Source organism: Fukomys damarensis, unplaced genomic scaffold (genome assembly GCF_012274545.1).
Source record: "Fukomys damarensis isolate Sample0158 unplaced genomic scaffold, DMR_v1.0_HiC HiC_scaffold_32, whole genome shotgun sequence".
In the NCBI taxonomy this organism is placed as follows: Eukaryota; Metazoa; Chordata; class Mammalia; order Rodentia; family Bathyergidae; genus Fukomys; species Fukomys damarensis.
The window spans coordinates 31,767,657-31,784,682 of NW_022900944.1; the positions used below are offsets into that span (position 1 = coordinate 31,767,657).

At 38.9% G+C, this 17,026-nt stretch overlaps 1 protein-coding gene across 7 annotated transcripts in view; it reads left to right on the forward strand.

Annotated features, from left to right (window-relative positions):
* The window catches only part of Ctcf (CCCTC-binding factor), a 49,945-nt gene that overhangs the window by 18,254 nt on the left and 14,665 nt on the right, over window positions 1-17,026 (forward strand). For 6 of the 7 annotated variants that reach the window (XM_010612248.3, XM_010612242.1, XM_010612247.1 and 3 more), the window contains exons 2-6: window positions 5,864-6,653; window positions 7,146-7,316; window positions 10,336-10,469; window positions 15,356-15,476; window positions 16,342-16,491. In XM_010612248.3, the coding sequence (XP_010610550.1) occupies window positions 5,873-6,653; window positions 7,146-7,316; window positions 10,336-10,469; window positions 15,356-15,476; window positions 16,342-16,491 (1,357 nt within the window). In that variant the 5' untranslated portion in view covers window positions 5,864-5,872. Of the gene's footprint in view, window positions 1-2,176; window positions 2,189-5,863; window positions 6,654-7,145; window positions 7,317-10,335; window positions 10,470-15,355; window positions 15,477-16,341; window positions 16,492-17,026 lie in introns of those variants that run through there. The other variant, XM_010612245.1, reaches the window with a different exon arrangement.

The window sequence follows — 17,026 nt, forward strand, 5'->3', positions numbered from 1 at the left end:
TTGAAAAATAATTTTTTTAAGTTAATATATGTATTACAGGAAACAAAAACACAAGAAGCAAAGAACAAAGTCATTCACAGTCCTAAGCAGCATGGCTGGATGTGTTCTTTTAGGTGCTGCATGTACATACACGACGTGACATTTTGTGATAGGTGTGTGTCATGCTTTTCTACACATCATGAATATTCATCAATTCAAAATCCCAAAGCTACAAGAGTATTTTTGATAACTAAGAACACACTACACCAATGAGTTGGTATAACTTTTTATATTTCTATATATATTGTTTTTCTATAGTTTTTGTTTAAGGATAAAATATGTGGTGTTTCAAGTTTATTTATAACCCATCCTCCACAAAGATTTGGTGAAATGTATAGAAAATACAAACACTAAATGGTATCAGTATGTTTTAAAAACCAGAAAATACAGATTGGACTAGATATTTATTGCAAAGTTTTGAGACATAACCTGATCAAGATGTGGCCAAATAAAAACTGGTAATATGTCCCTCTTACAGAGGTCTGACAGTAAAAGGAAAAAAATATTTTGCTGGGAAAAAGTTTTTCTAAGCATTGATTCCATATAAATTTTATCCATATATTCTTTAGTTTAAACCAAAGGCATAATGCCAAACAACTTAGTGAAAGCAGTTCTGTAGGGGATAAGACAGTGTGGCCTAGGTACACACAGCTTTCTGATTCTCTGGTGTAATTCTAGGATAAAGCATAGATAGAATACTGTATTCTATAGAGAAGCTAGTTAAGATAAAGGCAGGGGAAAAAATCTGCTTTGGATTTTTCAGTTAAGGTTTATTACTAGTATGAAAGCAATTCAAAAGAGTATTTGCGAGCAGAAACCAAACTGATGAACCAAGGAATGGACGAGAAATAGAGAGTAGGAGATAGCAAATGTAGAATTGAGCATAGAGGGACTAGAGGTGACTGGTACTAAATTAAGAAGTGAGGTTGTGATTTGAACAGCAGAGTTGGCAGAGAAGAGTCCTTTTCAATAAGAATGGATTCTTGGGCATGGTGGTGCATGCCTGTAATCCCTTGCTACCAGGGAAGTCGAAGCAGAAGAATTGCAAATTTAAATCTAGCCTGGGCAGCCTAGTAAGAGCCAATCTCAAACAATAAAATAAATGAAAAGATCTAGGTATAAAGCTCAATACATAGTGTTTGTCCTGCCTGTGAGAGGTCCAGGGTTCAGTCCTCAGTACCATTTCTTAAAAAGGAGAACAAAGCTATGCACAAAAGTGTATACGAGTTTTATATGTATTGTGTGACCTCATCCACATGAAAAGTACATATTCACAGGGTGAAACTGAGAAAACACTATACTGTTAGGTAGGAGAGTCTAGGAGTAAGAATTGTGAACAAAGAATTGCTTCATTTTTCAGATTTCTTGAAATAAACTAACAGACTTTGATAATCTGGAAAAATTCTGTTCCCAAAAGTAAATGTAAACTTTTTTTTTCTTTCTTTCTTTCTTTGGTACCAGGGATCAAGCCCAGGACCTTGTGCTTTTGAGACAGGCGGCAGCACCACTGAGCTAAATCCCCAGCAATGAACTGAGATTTCTAAGCAGAGTCTGGAAGAAGCTGGTGGCTTACTGCTTTGTGTCTGATGTCTCAGTAAAATAGAAACTCCTGCTTATTTGTTTCTTTGTTTAGGATTTTTTTTTTTTTGAGACAAGGTCTCACTGTGTAGTCCAGTCTGGCCTTGAATTTGCCCCATCCATGGCCCCTAATGGCCTTACACTTGTAGTCTTCACTGTACTACAAGCTATTGCTTTAAGACTCAAGTAGGGAGCCAGGGATTTAGCTCAGTGGTGCCACCGCCTGCCTTGTAAGTGCAAAGTCCTGAGTTCAATCCCTGGTACCCCCCCCCCCAAAGACTCAAGTAGGTGCTGCTCGTTGTGGACATTGTATTTGTTCACAGTAAGAGGCACTCCAACAGCTCAACTCATTGGAAGCATAGTTGGTTTCAATTTGTACTTCTTTCTTTACCTGTTATATGTAATTCTGTGACTTGTTGGAGGCCCTGGTTATTTACAGTCTAGCAGTTTGGGTAGTATTGGGGGATGGGGTTTGAGACAGAGTCTCACTTTATAGTTGAGGCTGGCCTTGAACTCACTATGTAGCCCAGATTAGCCTTGAACCCAAAGCAATTCTGCTTCAGCCTCCTGAGTGCTGGGATTACAGCCATACACCATCTTTCCCTGTTCCTGTAGTCTGGGATTATGAAGTGATTCTTTGGCAGGGTCACCATTAACATTTACAGAGTGTTTTTGTTCATTTGCCTGTCTGTTTTCTGGTACTAGGAATTGAACTCAGGACCTTGCGCTTGCCAGGCAGGCACAGTGCCACTGAGCTACATCCCTGGCCCTTGTTCTTTGTTCTTTAATACCTCTTCCAGTAATACCTCTAAAGTAAATGGAGCTTTTTCTCTGTACCCTAATGCTAGACATTTGAATTGTAATTCTCTGCTGGAATACTAATTTTGGGACCTTTGTAGCCTGAAAATCTTTTTCTTTTAAAAAACAAAAAATATGGATCGGGGTAGCTCAGCAGTGCCACACCTGCCTGGCAAACTCAAGGTCCTGAGTTCGATCCCTGATGCCAGAAGGAGGGAAAAAAAAAAAAAAAAGTAAGTGGAAATAATGGTATAATGTAAAGCTGCAAATTCTGATTTTGTTAGTACCTAAAGTTCTGTGTTTCTGATAAGTCCCAAGTATATCCCAATGCTGCTGGTCCTCCTAGCCATACTTAGGAGTAACAAAGGAATAAAGTTGTGCTGTCCAGTGTAGTATCCCCGAAGCCTGTGTTGCTTTTGAGAACTTTGGTATACAAGCTAAAAGTGCAATATGCTGTAAATTTTAAAAATATACCAGATTTCAAAGATTTAGTATGAAATTGAATATAAAATGCCTTATGAATGGATTACATATATTGATTATGCCTTAAAATAATATTTTGGACATGTTGGACTCCTAGATTAAAATTAATTTGACCTATTTACTTTTGTACTTGTAATATGAAGGTTTTGTTTGTTTGTTGTTTTTTTGTTTTTGTACCAGAGATTGAACTCTGGACCTTATGCTTGGGAGGCAGGCACAGTGCCACTGAGCTAAACCCCCAGCCCCACAGATGCCTGGGTGGTCCATTCCCTCTCCCTGCTTTTTTTTTCCTGGTGCTGGGGATCAAACTCAGGACCTTGCGCTTGTGAGGTAGGCATGGTGCCACTGAGCTAAATCCCTGGCTGTGAAGATTAATTTTAAATATGAAATGTTTAATTTAAAACTCAAAATTTTAAAATTTCACTTAGGTCGGGGGGTATTTTTTTGCTCCTGGAGATTGAACCTAGGGTATTTGCATTGAACTATGTCCTTAGTGCCCCCCCCCAAAGACTGCCTCCTAAATAGCTAAGGTGCCCAGGCTAGCTTTGAAATTTGAATGTTCCTGCCTCAGCCTCCCAGAGTACTGGGATTTATAGGCATTGTGCTACCATGTCTAGTTTACATTTGTTGATTGAACAACATTTGTATAGAGCAGTGATGGTGAACCTTTTAGAGCTTTCCTTTTTTTTTTTTCCCCTCACTGAGACAGGGACTCACTGTATAGTTCAGGCTGGCCTCAACATCATGGCAAAATCTCCTGCCTCAGCCTCCAAGTGTACACCACCACACCTGGCTAGAACTTTCAGTAATACAAACAGCTCACTGTGGCGTGCATGCATGCCAGCCCCACTGAAAGCATTCGTACATCCAAAGTAATCCATCTGATTAATATTGGATATATACAAGTAATTATAGTTAGGATTATGCTTAGAAGCAGTCCTTCGCAATCAGAAATATACATGATACCTTACAATGAAATGTTAGCTAGTTTTTAATTTATAGGTAAATTATAAAGCACTCTACAAATATTCCTTGATTTCCCACCCCCTTTTGTAACATTTCCGTCATTGAGAACAAGGGGCTTGTGAAAATAGGTAAGAACAGATCAGACTGGCAACTCAGTAACATGGGAAATTTTCCATCGGCCTTGCTTTTGTTCTAGATGGTGGGGTGTAGCTCAGTGTTATGGCACTGCTTAGCTTGCGTAAAGACTTACGTTCAATCTCCTGTACCAAAAGAAAAAATTTTTTTGGCTTCTGGCCTATCTTTGGCCCTCAAAGAGCTTTTGCTTTTGTCTTCCAGCTAGGAAAATAGATCATTTTAAGACTTTTTAAGTGGAAAATTATAACATTATCAGCAGCAAAGTACCTAATGTTCATGACAGAACCACACCAGGCTTTCTTCTGCTACAAATGAGCTGAATCTGAAGACTTGGACATAGCAAAAAGAAGGGGATAGCTGTGTTCATGTAAAAAGACAGTTTGGCTGAAGGGGGAAGTATATGCTACAGTATGGTGAGGCACAAATCTGAATGAGTTGTTATGGGGTTATACAGTGGAGATCTTCAGAACCAGAAGAGTATTAAAATATCATGCATTTAATATATAAAAACAACATTTTGTTGAGGAAGTCAAAACATTGAGTGAATTTTGATTGCTCTGCACAAAAAGCCAGCCCAGTTGTTTTCTATCACTGACCATAAAGGTACAGTAGTGTTTATATGTTGTCATTCAAGACCATCCAAACTATGGTTGTCATCAACACATCTTTTACCTTTATTAGTAGCCTTGCCTCTGTCCTATGCTTTTTTTTTTTTTTTTTTTGCAAGAGTTTCTTGTAGACTAGCCTCAAACTCACAGTGGTCCTCCTTCGTCAGCCTCCCTAGTGCTAGGATTATAGGTTTGTATCACCACACCCAGCATATTCTGTATTTATGAAGCATTTTGTGTTCTCATCCGGTTACGTTATCTAATTTTACCTTAAACTTTCATCTTTTTTTTGTCCAAAACTCCTAGACTACAGAACCAGGTCTTTATCTATAAAAAGTACAGATAGGTAATCTGTACTTTTTATACTACCTTACATTTAGTCTTGTCTTGAGTCTTCTCTAACTTCTAGTGTGGGTACAGGGCTTGCTCAGAGAAGTGGAAAAATGTGTCTCTGATAGAAAATATTTGAGTACTTTGGGCATTCTCAAGAAATAGCAAGATGGGCTGGGCATATATAGCTGAGTGAGGCCCTTGGTTCAATCTCTAGCACGAAAAGTAGTTTTATTAATTTTTTAATATCAAATATCCAGAGTCAAAGTTTCTTTTTTATTCTTGGGATTATATACAGGGCCTTCACACTCCAGACTTTTTAATTTTTTATTTTGAGACAGGGTCTCAAAAAATTGCCTGGGCTGGGCTCAAATTTGTGATCCTCTTGCCTCAGCCTCCTAGAATGCTGGAATTACAAGTGTGTAACACCATGCCTGGCCTTAAAAAAAAAATGTTGGTTTGAAGATTGGTTAGAAGTTTCACACATAGCAGTTGGTTGCTGTCTCTTAAGTATTTAATCAGTTTCTCAACTTCTGCAGTATTGACATTTTGGGCTTCCCACCCTGGTAGTAGCAACTAAAAATGTCTTCACCCTCTGTTAAAAGTTTCCTGATAATTGGTCGTTTGATCTAGAGCAGTTGTGGTGAACCTATGGCATGCATGCCACAGTGAGCTGTTTGTATCATTGAAAGCTCTAAAAAGGTTTGGCATCACTCATCTAGAGGCTTAGTTTCAGTTTTTTTCTTTTGAATGACAAGATTATATCATAGGTGGTGCTTTTTTCCTTCTATCAGGAGGGACATGTTTGTTGAACAACTGATTGATGAGTAAATAATTGACCAGGATTACTTTTTGTTTTAAAATGTATATATTTCATTTAGACAGACCTTATCATAAATAATAATCTGTGTTCTTCCTTAATAAAGGAAGGGGAAATGGAAGGTGAGGCTGTTGAAGCCACTGTGGAAGAGTCTGAAACTTTCATTAAAGGAAAGGAGAGAAAGACTTACCAGCGACGCCGGGAAGGAGGTCAGGAAGAAGATGCTTGCCACCTACCCCAGAACCAGACGGATGGGGGTGAGGTGGTTCAGGATGTCAACAGCAGTGTACAGATGGTAATGATGGAACAGCTGGATCCTACCCTTCTTCAGATGAAGACGGAAGTAATGGAGGGCTCAGTGGCTCCAGAAGCAGAGGCTGCTGTGGACGATACACAGATCATAACTTTGCAGGTTGTAAATATGGAAGAACAGCCTATAAACATAGGAGAGCTTCAGCTTGTTCAAGTACCTGTTCCTGTAACTGTACCTGTTGCTACCACTTCAGTAGAAGAACTTCAGGGGGCTTATGAAAATGAAGTATCTAAAGAGGGCCTTGCAGAAAGTGAACCCATGATATGTCACACCTTACCTTTGCCTGAAGGTTTTCAGGTGGTGAAAGTGGGGGCCAACGGAGAGGTGGAGACACTAGAGCAAGGGGAACTTCCACCTCAGGACGATCCTAGCTGGCAAAAAGACCCAGACTATCAGCCACCAGCCAAAAAAACAAAGAAAACCAAAAAGAGCAAACTGCGTTACACAGAGGAGGGCAAAGATGTGGATGTGTCTGTCTACGATTTTGAGGAAGAACAGCAGGAAGGTCTGCTGTCAGAGGTTAATGCAGAAAAAGTAGTTGGTAATATGAAGCCTCCAAAGCCAACAAAAATTAAAAAGAAAGGTAAAATGAATTTATTCATAATATTCTCAAACCATTTGAGAGAAAGCATAAGTCTATATGCAGGTTATTTTGTGTTATATTAAATGTATTTTTAAAAGATTATTTTGTGGGAGCCAGGGGTTTATCTCAATGGTGCCACCACCTTCCTCGCAAGCTCAAGGTCCTGAGTTTGATCCCCGCTACCGCAAAAAAAAAAAAATTTTGTGGGTACCAGTTGTCTGGATTTGGTACTAAGTCCTAAAAGAAAAAAGAAGTAGGGACCGGGGATTTAGCTCAGTGGTTCCACCGCCTGCCTCTTAAGTGCAAGGACCAGAGTTCAATCCCCAGTACCAAAAAAAGAGAAGTGACTCTATTAGTGACATAAGATAATTTTGATTTAGTATGATTTAGATTAGAGTCAATAATAAAAATTAATAAAATATATTTATAGGAACTGATTGGGATTAATCTTAACACTTTGAAACCCTGCAGCAAGTTTTATTTTGCGTATAGGTGTAAAGAAGACATTCCAGTGTGAGCTTTGCAGTTACACGTGTCCACGGCGTTCAAATTTGGATCGTCACATGAAAAGCCACACTGATGAGAGACCACACAAGTGCCATCTCTGTGGCAGGGCATTCAGAACAGTCACCCTCCTGAGGAATCACCTTAATACACACACAGGTGCTGAATAAGAATATGGGGACCACAACGTGGCAATTGCTAAAAGTTGGGTTTTAATAAGCTGATTGAAGCAGGAGGTTGAACAATCTTTGTTCCTTCTTGTAGTGCCCTTTTTGTAATCTTGATTTTATTTTAAGTGGATGGATTTAGTTACGGCCAAATATCAGGAACGCTTAGGTTGGAAATAATCCAAATGACATAATGCTATCTGTGGTAGTTAACCAGAATAATTCCTAAAGATTTTAGCATTCTATTAACTGAAGTTTTAACAACAATAGCTGGGTGTGGTGATGCACCCCCGTAATCCCAGCACTGGGGAGGCTGAGGCAGGAGGATCATTGCAAGTTTAAGGTCAGCCTGGGCTACATAGTGAGTTCAAGGCCAGCCTGAACTATATATAGAGAGACCCTGTCTCAAAAGATAACCCATAAATGGGCTGGGGACTTAGTTTAGTGGTGCCGCCACCTGCCTTGCAAGTGCAAGGACCCAAGTTTGATACCGGTACCAAAAAAAAAAAAAAGCAATAAACAATAATAAAAAATCAAAGTAAAGTTTTATGCCTTTGTAAAAACAATGATATTTTCTGTTTCTGGTGGTTTTACCACGAGAAAGATAAGTAATTCATAATTTGAGAATGAAAAGGTTTGTTTTTGTTTGTTTTGTTTTCCTATGGTATTAGGAATTGAACCCAGGGCCTTTGCACTGAGCTACATCCCCAGCCCTTTTTAAATTTCTTTATTTTGAGACAGGATTTTGCTAAGTTGCTCAGGCTGGGCTCGAACTTGTGATCCTCCTGCCTCAGCCTCCCAGAGTGCTGGGATTACAGGCATGCACCACCACACCTGGCTGAGAATGGAAAGTTTAAGGTATCATTCTGGCAAGTCAAACATTTATTTGTTTAATACAGTGTTCAGATATTCTAATATTAGTTTCATGTTGGCTGTGGCCAGGTTCCAGTGGAGGGACTGCACACTGAACCTCTCTTTAGGCTCTCTTCTAGATGCCTTGTATTTTCAGCATTAGGTACTTGGCTACAAGTCCTCGGTGGGTTTTGTTTTATTTTGTTTTTTAATGCAGAACAGTTTCTTCTGTCTGTATTCTGTATCACATGCAGAATAGATTTTCCTTGGGCTGGGGGGATGTAGCTCAGTGGTGCTGCACCTGCCTTCCAAGTGCAAGGTCCTGAGTTCAATCCCTGGTACTGGGGGAAAAAGTTTAACTTTTCCTTTATGCTTATTTTTTACTTTATTGTATGATAACTCTTGTTTTTTAATTGATAAATCAGTTATCGGATGATATGATCAAGTGTCTTTTGGCCTATAAGCGATATGCTGGAATTATTCTTTGCTAATGTGGCTTTTAGTCATTTTTAATATCCTCCTAGTTTCTGCTCAAACACTTGATAATACATTTTATTTGGTACTTTGACGATACTATAACAGGGTCATGTGATTAAAGTAGTAGTTTCTGTTATGATAAAACACCAAGCTGGGTGTATCTTGATATGTAGTCTTATCCTGGCTTAATCATCACCTTTGAAAATAAATTCATTCTACCAAGGTTGGTTGCTCCTTACTATAATTCCATCCATTTGGGACGCTGAGGCAGATAGCAAGTTCAAGCCCAGCCTACACAATTTAGGAAGGCCATGTCTCAAAATTAGAATTAACAGAGGGCTGGTAAATGTATCCCAGTGGTAGAGCACTGTCCTACCACCTGTAAGGCCCTGGGTTAGATTCCCAGTACCAAAAAAAAAGAAAAAAAAAAAAGGTTTCACTCCATTTGGTTTCTTAGAGCTGATTTGGAGGGACTAATAACATCCTATTTAAAAAGTTGGCAGGAATCACATGTATACACCAAAATATCAGTTTATGGTGAGGAATTCACCTTTTCATTTTTTAAATGCAGTTCTGTTGTATTCTAGGTACCCTTGCCTATGTTAAGATGTAGCTAGTGAAAAATAACTTGGTGAGCTTGGACCTTGAACAGAGACAGAGGTGGTTATGTGGTGCAGCCTGAGGAAAATTCCTGTTGCACAGCAGTGCCCACTTTGCTAATTGCTATGCTTATTTCTACCAGAGGAAAGCCTCTTTCTCTCCCTTCTATATCACTAGGTAAACACCAGCCATTATTTTTTAGCTTGCCTTGTCCTAATAGAAGTAATATTTTTGTCCTTGTCTTGATATTTATTTTATTTATCTGTACCACCCAATTTTACACTTAAAAAGAACTCTGTCCTTCATTCCTACAGTGGTACTCAGTGGTATTCACTGAGTACCTCAGTGGTACTGAAGAAGCAAATTGAATGAGCAAATGAATGGTCCTTGAAATTATTTAGTTACTCTCATACTCTAATCACATATCCCTTCCAAGGGTTCTCCATTTTCTTAGGCATTTCTGCATATGGCTGGTCCTACTTGTTACATTGTAACTCTTCCTCATTCCATTCTCCAAAGCAGCCACCTTTTGATTTTAATGTTTAGGATTACCTGCTGTCACCAGTTTCTTGCTGTCCACAATTAGAGATGGTCACAAAAGAAAAACATTTCAGACTATAGAGAGCCAAATAGACCATACTAGGTATATCATGATACAGAAAGATTTGATGGGTAAACCTAGAATCATATCTGTTAATTCTGTGACCTGTACTTGATAAAACACCAAGGTATAAAAGATGTTAATGTATATTTTAGCAAGTGTTGAAATTGAATGGAGTTTAACTTTTCATCTATATTTACTAGGTTATTCACAAAATAAGAACAAGAAATACTTTATATTCAAAGGCAACAGGGTCAAATGAGTAAGAGGCACAGATTTGGCATGCGTTCTCACATTCTAGTGCTATTGTAAAATCAGCAGAGCCAACCCATAACTGGTAGAGCCACTCTCAGGCTAGTGCAGAGTTGAGGGGATGAATATAATTCAATCTCATGCAACATTTCTGTGCAACATGCTACTGTCTTTGACTGTGCCCTTCCTTGATCATGCTTTTCCTGATTATCCAAACCTCCTTCTGTAGGTACTCGTCCTCACAAGTGCCCAGACTGTGACATGGCCTTTGTGACCAGTGGAGAATTGGTGCGGCATCGTCGTTACAAACACACCCATGAGAAGCCATTTAAATGTTCCATGTGTGATTATGCCAGTGTAGAAGTGAGTATTCAGCTTCTTGTTGGTATTTATTGTAGATAGACCATGATTCCAGTATGATGATATAACAGCTCAGAATGACTTTAAAACAAGGTAAGAATACTAGGTGCAGTGACCTGTGTCTTTCATTCTAACTTCTAGGGAAGTTGAGGCTGCATAGTGAGACTCTATCAAAAAACTGAAATAAATAAAAATTTTTAAAATGGATTGTTTGGAGATGGGAATATAATAAGCTCAGTGGTAGGATGCTTGCCTAGCATTTGTGAAGATCTTGGTTCAATCCCCCAGCGACTTCAAAAAAAAAAGGTGGTTTATCAGCTTTATTATTTGAGTACCCTGTTGCCAAGACTAGATAAGGATATTACCAAAAAGTAAATTGTTATTTTCACAGTGAAGCAAAAATTTATTTTGTTTTTAATTTTTTATTTTTATTTGGTTGTATGTTTTGCTGTGTATTGAACCCAGGATCTTCTCTAAGCAAGTGCTCTACTGCTGAGCTCCATCCCTGCCCCAGCTTTTAAATTTTATTCATTCATTCATTCATTCATTTATGGTACTGGGGATTGAACTCGGGACCTTGTGCTTGCGAAGCAGGCGGTAAAACCACAGAGCTACATCCCTGGCCCCAAAAATTTTAAATAAAATTTTTTAAAATTTTATTTATGTACTTAATTATTTTGAGACAGAGTCTTGCTGTGCAGTTCAGGCTGGTCTTGAACTCACTATGTAGCTCGAGCTGGCCTCAAATTCATGACGATCTTCCTGCCTCAGCCTCCCAAGTGCTGGGATTTTAGCCATGTGCCAATATGCCTGACTAAATAAAATTGTTAACCAACCAAATAAACTCATAAAATAAGTGATTAATATCTAAAATTTAAGGATAGTTCAACCATTAGAAAATTATTGAGGGGGGGATAAGGTGGGGAAGGGACATAAAGGAATGAAGATGTAGATATACCATCTCCCCATGGTTAATATAATCATGAACTGCAAACATGTACTGATAAAATGTTTTTTGTTTTTTTGTTTTTTTTTTTTTGGTACAGGGGATTGAACTCAGGTCCTTGTGCTTGCAAGGCAGGCCACCAAACTGCTGAGCTAAATCCCCGGCCCATGATAAAAAATTTTTTTAAGAAATTATCGATATATATTAAACCAAGAGATTCAGAAAAATTGCACAATCATTTCTATAAATAATTCATTATTGTAGACATGGCCCACCACACCTAGACAAGATACCCATTCTTAATGTTAGCTTTTCAGTGTTGCTCCAGAAATTCTACCTAACTGAAGAAAATAAGAAATGTTTTATAAATAGAAAGACCCAGGACTATCAGCTGAAAAACTCAGCTGAAGGGTTTCATTGAAATGGCCAAATAAAAGAGAAGTATACAAAAATAGTACCTTTATTGTTGTTATGGTATTAGGGGTTGAACCCAAAGCTTTTGCACTAAGGTACATCCTGGGGGCTTTTTTATTTTGAGACAAGGTCTCACTAAGTTGCCCAAGCTGGACTTGAATTTACAAACTTCCTGCCTCCACCTCCCCAGTGCTGGGATTACAGTATAGGTGTGCACTTCCATGCCCAGTTTTTGTGCTTGTGTTTTGACTGTGACCTGTTACATAAGATCAGATGATGAATTTTCCATCTGGCGTGGTCATGTCAGTGCTCAAAAAGTTTTGAATTTTGGGGTCTGGGGATATAGTTCATTGCTTGCCTAGTGTGGTAGAGGTCCTGGGTTTGATTCCCAGCACCAAATATAAGTTTGGATTTTGAAGCATTACATATTTTGGATTTTCAGTTAGGGATGCACAGCCTGTGAGAGTGAATAGGAAGGTGTGAAATGGTTCAGATTCTAATAGCAATGAAGAGACTTAAACTGAATAACAAAACAAAGTCTATGATGCTTTGTTTTTTTTTGTTTTTCTGAGACAGGATCTTGCTCTAAGTAGTTCAGGCTGGCCTTGATCTCACAATAATCCTGCTGTCTCAGCCTTCATGCCTGGTCTATGATTTCTGTTTGTGTTATTTTTTGTTTTTGTGTTTATTTTTTTAAAAGCAAAACATGTATTGGTACATTTTAGGCATACATAATGATAATAGTCATCATAGGGAATTTGTACCTGTACATGACATATCCCTCCTCTTTTTTGTCCCCTTTCTGCCTCCTATCAAGCCCCCTCCCCATCCTGTGTACAAAAGCTTTGTTTCCATTTCTTCTATTTCTTTTCTTTTTAACTTGTCCCTTCCTTCCTTTCTCCCTCCTTCTTCCCTTCAGGCTAGCCTTGAATTCTGTGTGGCCTGCCTCACATTCCTGGTGATCCTCCTGTCCCAGCCTCCTAAGTGCTGGGATTAGAGGCATATGCCATCACACCCAGCAAAACTCTGATTTCTGTGTGAAGAATACTTCACAAACTTCCAAAGGACATGATTAGAGAGATGTTGCAAGTTGATTTCTAAATTTTACTTAGAAGTATAAATGTGAATAATGAGCTAAAAAATTTTGAAAACAGGCAGGCATAGTGGCACGTTCTTATAATCCTTAGTATTCTAGGAGGGTGAGGCTGGAGGATCGAAAGTTTTTGCCATCCTGGAAAGTATAGTGACGTAGTAAAGCCCTGTCTCAAAAATACAAAAGGATTGGGTATATAGCTCAGTTCAGAGTCTCCAGGTTCAGTCCCCAGCACAAGAAGGAATTGAGAGAGGGAGAGAGGGAAGACATAATAAATGCTTTATCTGATTGGATGTTGTTGAACTTTATAGTTAATGGGCTGGGTTGTAGTTTATAGAGTGCCAGTTAGCATTGGTAAGGACCTGGCTTCAAGGTGGAGGGGTAAGAGTATTTTCCTTAAAATTGGAGCTCTTTAAAATTATGCTGCTGCCCTTTTTTTTCCCCCTTTACACTCAAGTCCCTTTTTCCTTCATCTTCTTTCCCTTCACCCTTCTCCCTGTTTATGCTCTCCTGTGATCTTCAGTAAATGTAGCTACATAAAAAATTAAGCTGTTGACACCCATGTTTGTAGCAGCACAGTTTGTAATAACTAAATCTTGAAAACAGCCCATCAAATGATGAATGGATAAAGATGTGAGTTTTTTATTCAATGTAGTACTATGCTATAAAGAATAAGCTTGGCTGGGGATTTAGCTCAGTGGCGCCACACCTGCCTGCAAAATGCAAAGTCCTGGGTTTGATCCCCCAGTACCAGAAAAAAACAAAACAAAACATTGAGAGCCCGGCATGGTGGCGCATGCCTGTAATCCTAGCACTTGGGAGGCTGAGGCAGGAGGATCGCTGTGAGTTTGAGACCAGCCTGGGCTACACAGTGAGTTCCAGGTCAGTGTCAACTACATAGTGAGACCCTGTCTCAAAAAACAAAAACAAAAAAATAATTGAGACTTTTCTAGCTAATTGGATGAAACTTGAGACCATACTCTTTAAGTGAGATAAATCGGACACACATTTAAATACATTGTTACTCTGGTGTAAGAAACTGAAATTATTAATAAAGACCAAAATGTATAATGGATATTGGGAAATGCGAAGAAAATGTTCAAATGAGAAGGGGAACAAGGGAGGGAGGAGGGAAAAAGGAACAAGGAAAAAATGGAAACAAAACTTATAAATTAAGGCGGGGGGAATGGAGGAAAACAAGATATATCAGGTACAGGTATAAATTCCCTGTGAGGAGATAATTCATATTCAAAGATTTTGCTTCCAAAAATTTTTTAAAATTAAGCTGCTGAACCAGATGTGGTAATACATGCCTGTAATCCCAGCACTCAGGAGGCTGACACAGGAGGATTGCTGTGAGTTCCCTTGAGGCCACCCTGGGCTACATAGTGAGCTCATGGCCAGCTTGAACTACATAGTGTGAGACTTTGTCTCCAGAAAAACAAATAAATAAAAATAGAGGTGGGTGTGGTAATGCATATCTGTGGTCCCAGTGGTCTAGTAGGCTGAGACAGGAGGATTGCAAGTTTGAATCCAGCTTGGGCAATTTAGCAACTTGATGAGACGCTGTCTCAAAATGAAAAAGAAAAGTTTGGAGATACAGCTCAGTGACAAGGCCTTGGCTTTAATCCGTAGTATCAGCACACACAAAAAAATTTTAATCAAATCAAATATAAGCAAATGTTTAAAGCACTTCTTTAGAGACAAGTTTAAAAGTAAAACACACACAGCACTTGGAGCCAGACGTGGCTGTGCGGAGGATTTTATGTATGAGCCCAACCTGAACAGTTTAACAGTTTAGCAAAACTGTCTCAAAAAGCACAGGGTAAGGATGGGGGTGCTAGGAATGTCCCACAGTTCAAAGGTCCTGGGTTCAATTCCCAATTCTGCCCAAAAGAAAAGCTGGATTTGAAGTTTGGAAAATATTAACCCATAAATACACTTGGATGATTTAAAAACTATTATGAAATGTTTCAAACATACAAAAGTAAAAGGAAGGGCTGAGAAGGAAGTGCCAGGTGTGGCGGCACACACCTGTAATCCCAGCACTTGGAGGCTGAGGCAGGAGGATCGCTATGAGTTGAAGGCCAGCCTGAACTACATAAAGAGACCCTGTCTCAAAAAATACAAAACAAGAATTATGTAAAAGTAAAAGGAAGAGCATACTATACCCCCATGTACCTATTATCCAACTTAAACAATAGTGATTATCAGTCTTTCCTCACCTATACCCCTGTCTGCTTACTCCCCCTCATCTTGGATTATGATATGGCTTTGAGAAACAATAGTTATATATAGTGAAGAGGAGTATATTTCTTAGACTGTTAACTTCAGTGCCCTCAGACTAAGCTTTTGTACCTGAACCACAGTGCTCATACTATAATCCATGTTAATAAAGTATAAAGTATAAGAGGTTTGGTTGCTTTCATGTTTCAGGTCAGCAAATTAAAACGTCATATTCGCTCTCATACTGGTGAGCGTCCGTTCCAGTGCAGTTTGTGCAGTTATGCCAGCAGGGATACATACAAGCTCAAAAGGCATATGAGAACCCATTCAGGTAGGATGTCTCCCCTCCCTGAATTAATGAGCTGGATCTCATGGAACCCTGTGACCTACTACATGCTATAATTGCATATCCTTTGAGTTCATTATTCTAAAAATTACATTAGAGCTGGCCGTGGTGGCATATGCTTGTAATCTCAGCACTCAGGAGGCTAAGGTAGGAGGGTTGCTGTGAGTTTGAGGCCTGCCTGGGCTACATAGTGAGTTCAAGGCCAGCTTGACCTACATGGCAAGACCCTGTCTCAAAAAACCAAAAATAAATAAATAAATAAATAAATACTACATAAGAGAATAAATTTTGTTTTAACTTGGAGACTTTCTATTACATGGAAATGGTACTTTAGGGGAGAAAAAATGAAATCTAGAATATTTAGCCAGGCATGGTAGTGCATGACTGTAATTTAGCACATTGCAGGGGGATCATTGAGTTTGAGCCAGCCTGGACTACATAGTGAGTTCAAGGCCAGCCTAAACTACATAGTGAAGCTGTGTTTAAAAAAAAAAAAACTAGAGGTTTTTACTTCTAAGTCTGGATAATTATCTCATGTCCTCAGTTTTCCTAAGCATAGCAAGGAAACTGTAGATTCTCCATCTGGTCTCCTCTAAAAGTAAGCATTATATGGGAACTACCCTCTTCCTACAATGGAGTGCTCTATAGCAGAATTGGGCAGGGCAGAAGTGGCGGGCAGCAGATTAGGATTTATTTGCTATGTGTGAAGATAGACATGACTGGGACTATGCCTCAGTCTCCCCAAGTAAGACCTGTAGCTTTTCTGTAGCTATCTGGCACTTCAGTTACCCTTGCACTAACTCCCAGTATTTATTCATTTAATTTGTTTCTTTTTGTATTTCCTTTTAAGGGGAAAAACCTTATGAATGTTACATCTGTCATGCTCGGTTTACCCAAAGTGGTACCATGAAGATGCACATCTTACAGAAGCACACAGAAAATGTGGCTAAGTTTCATTGTCCCCACTGTGACACTGTCATAGCCCGAAAAAGTGATTTGGGTAAGTACTGTAGATTGTTAGAGGCAAATGAAAAAGTATTTTGAAGGATTAATGAAAAGACAAGGACCATATTAACTACACCTTCTAACTCTTACACATTTGTGTATGAGAATGGCCTGCCAGTTAATGAAAGACATTACTTAGCTATTTCCCAATTTTCTGTCCTCTCCCCCTGTTCCATTCTGTTCTGTTCTGTTCTTACAGTGTCTCATTGTATATTTCAGGCTATCCTTGAACTCATTATATAGTCCAGGCTGGCCTCAAACTCTTGGTTATCCTTCTGCCTCAGCCTCTCAAGTGATGAAATTATAGGTGTGCACCACCAAACCTGGCCAATTTTTCCTTTTTCTTACTGCAGTCAGGCCACACGATTTTATCTTGAATAAAGTTTATATGTAAAGTAATGGGAACTGTAACAGGAAGAAACAAAATATACCTTTTTTGAAGGGGAGGTTGCTGGCAATTGAACTCATTTGTGTGTGTGTGGTTTTTTTTTTTTTTTTTTTTTTTTTTTTTTTTTTTTTTTTTTTTTTTT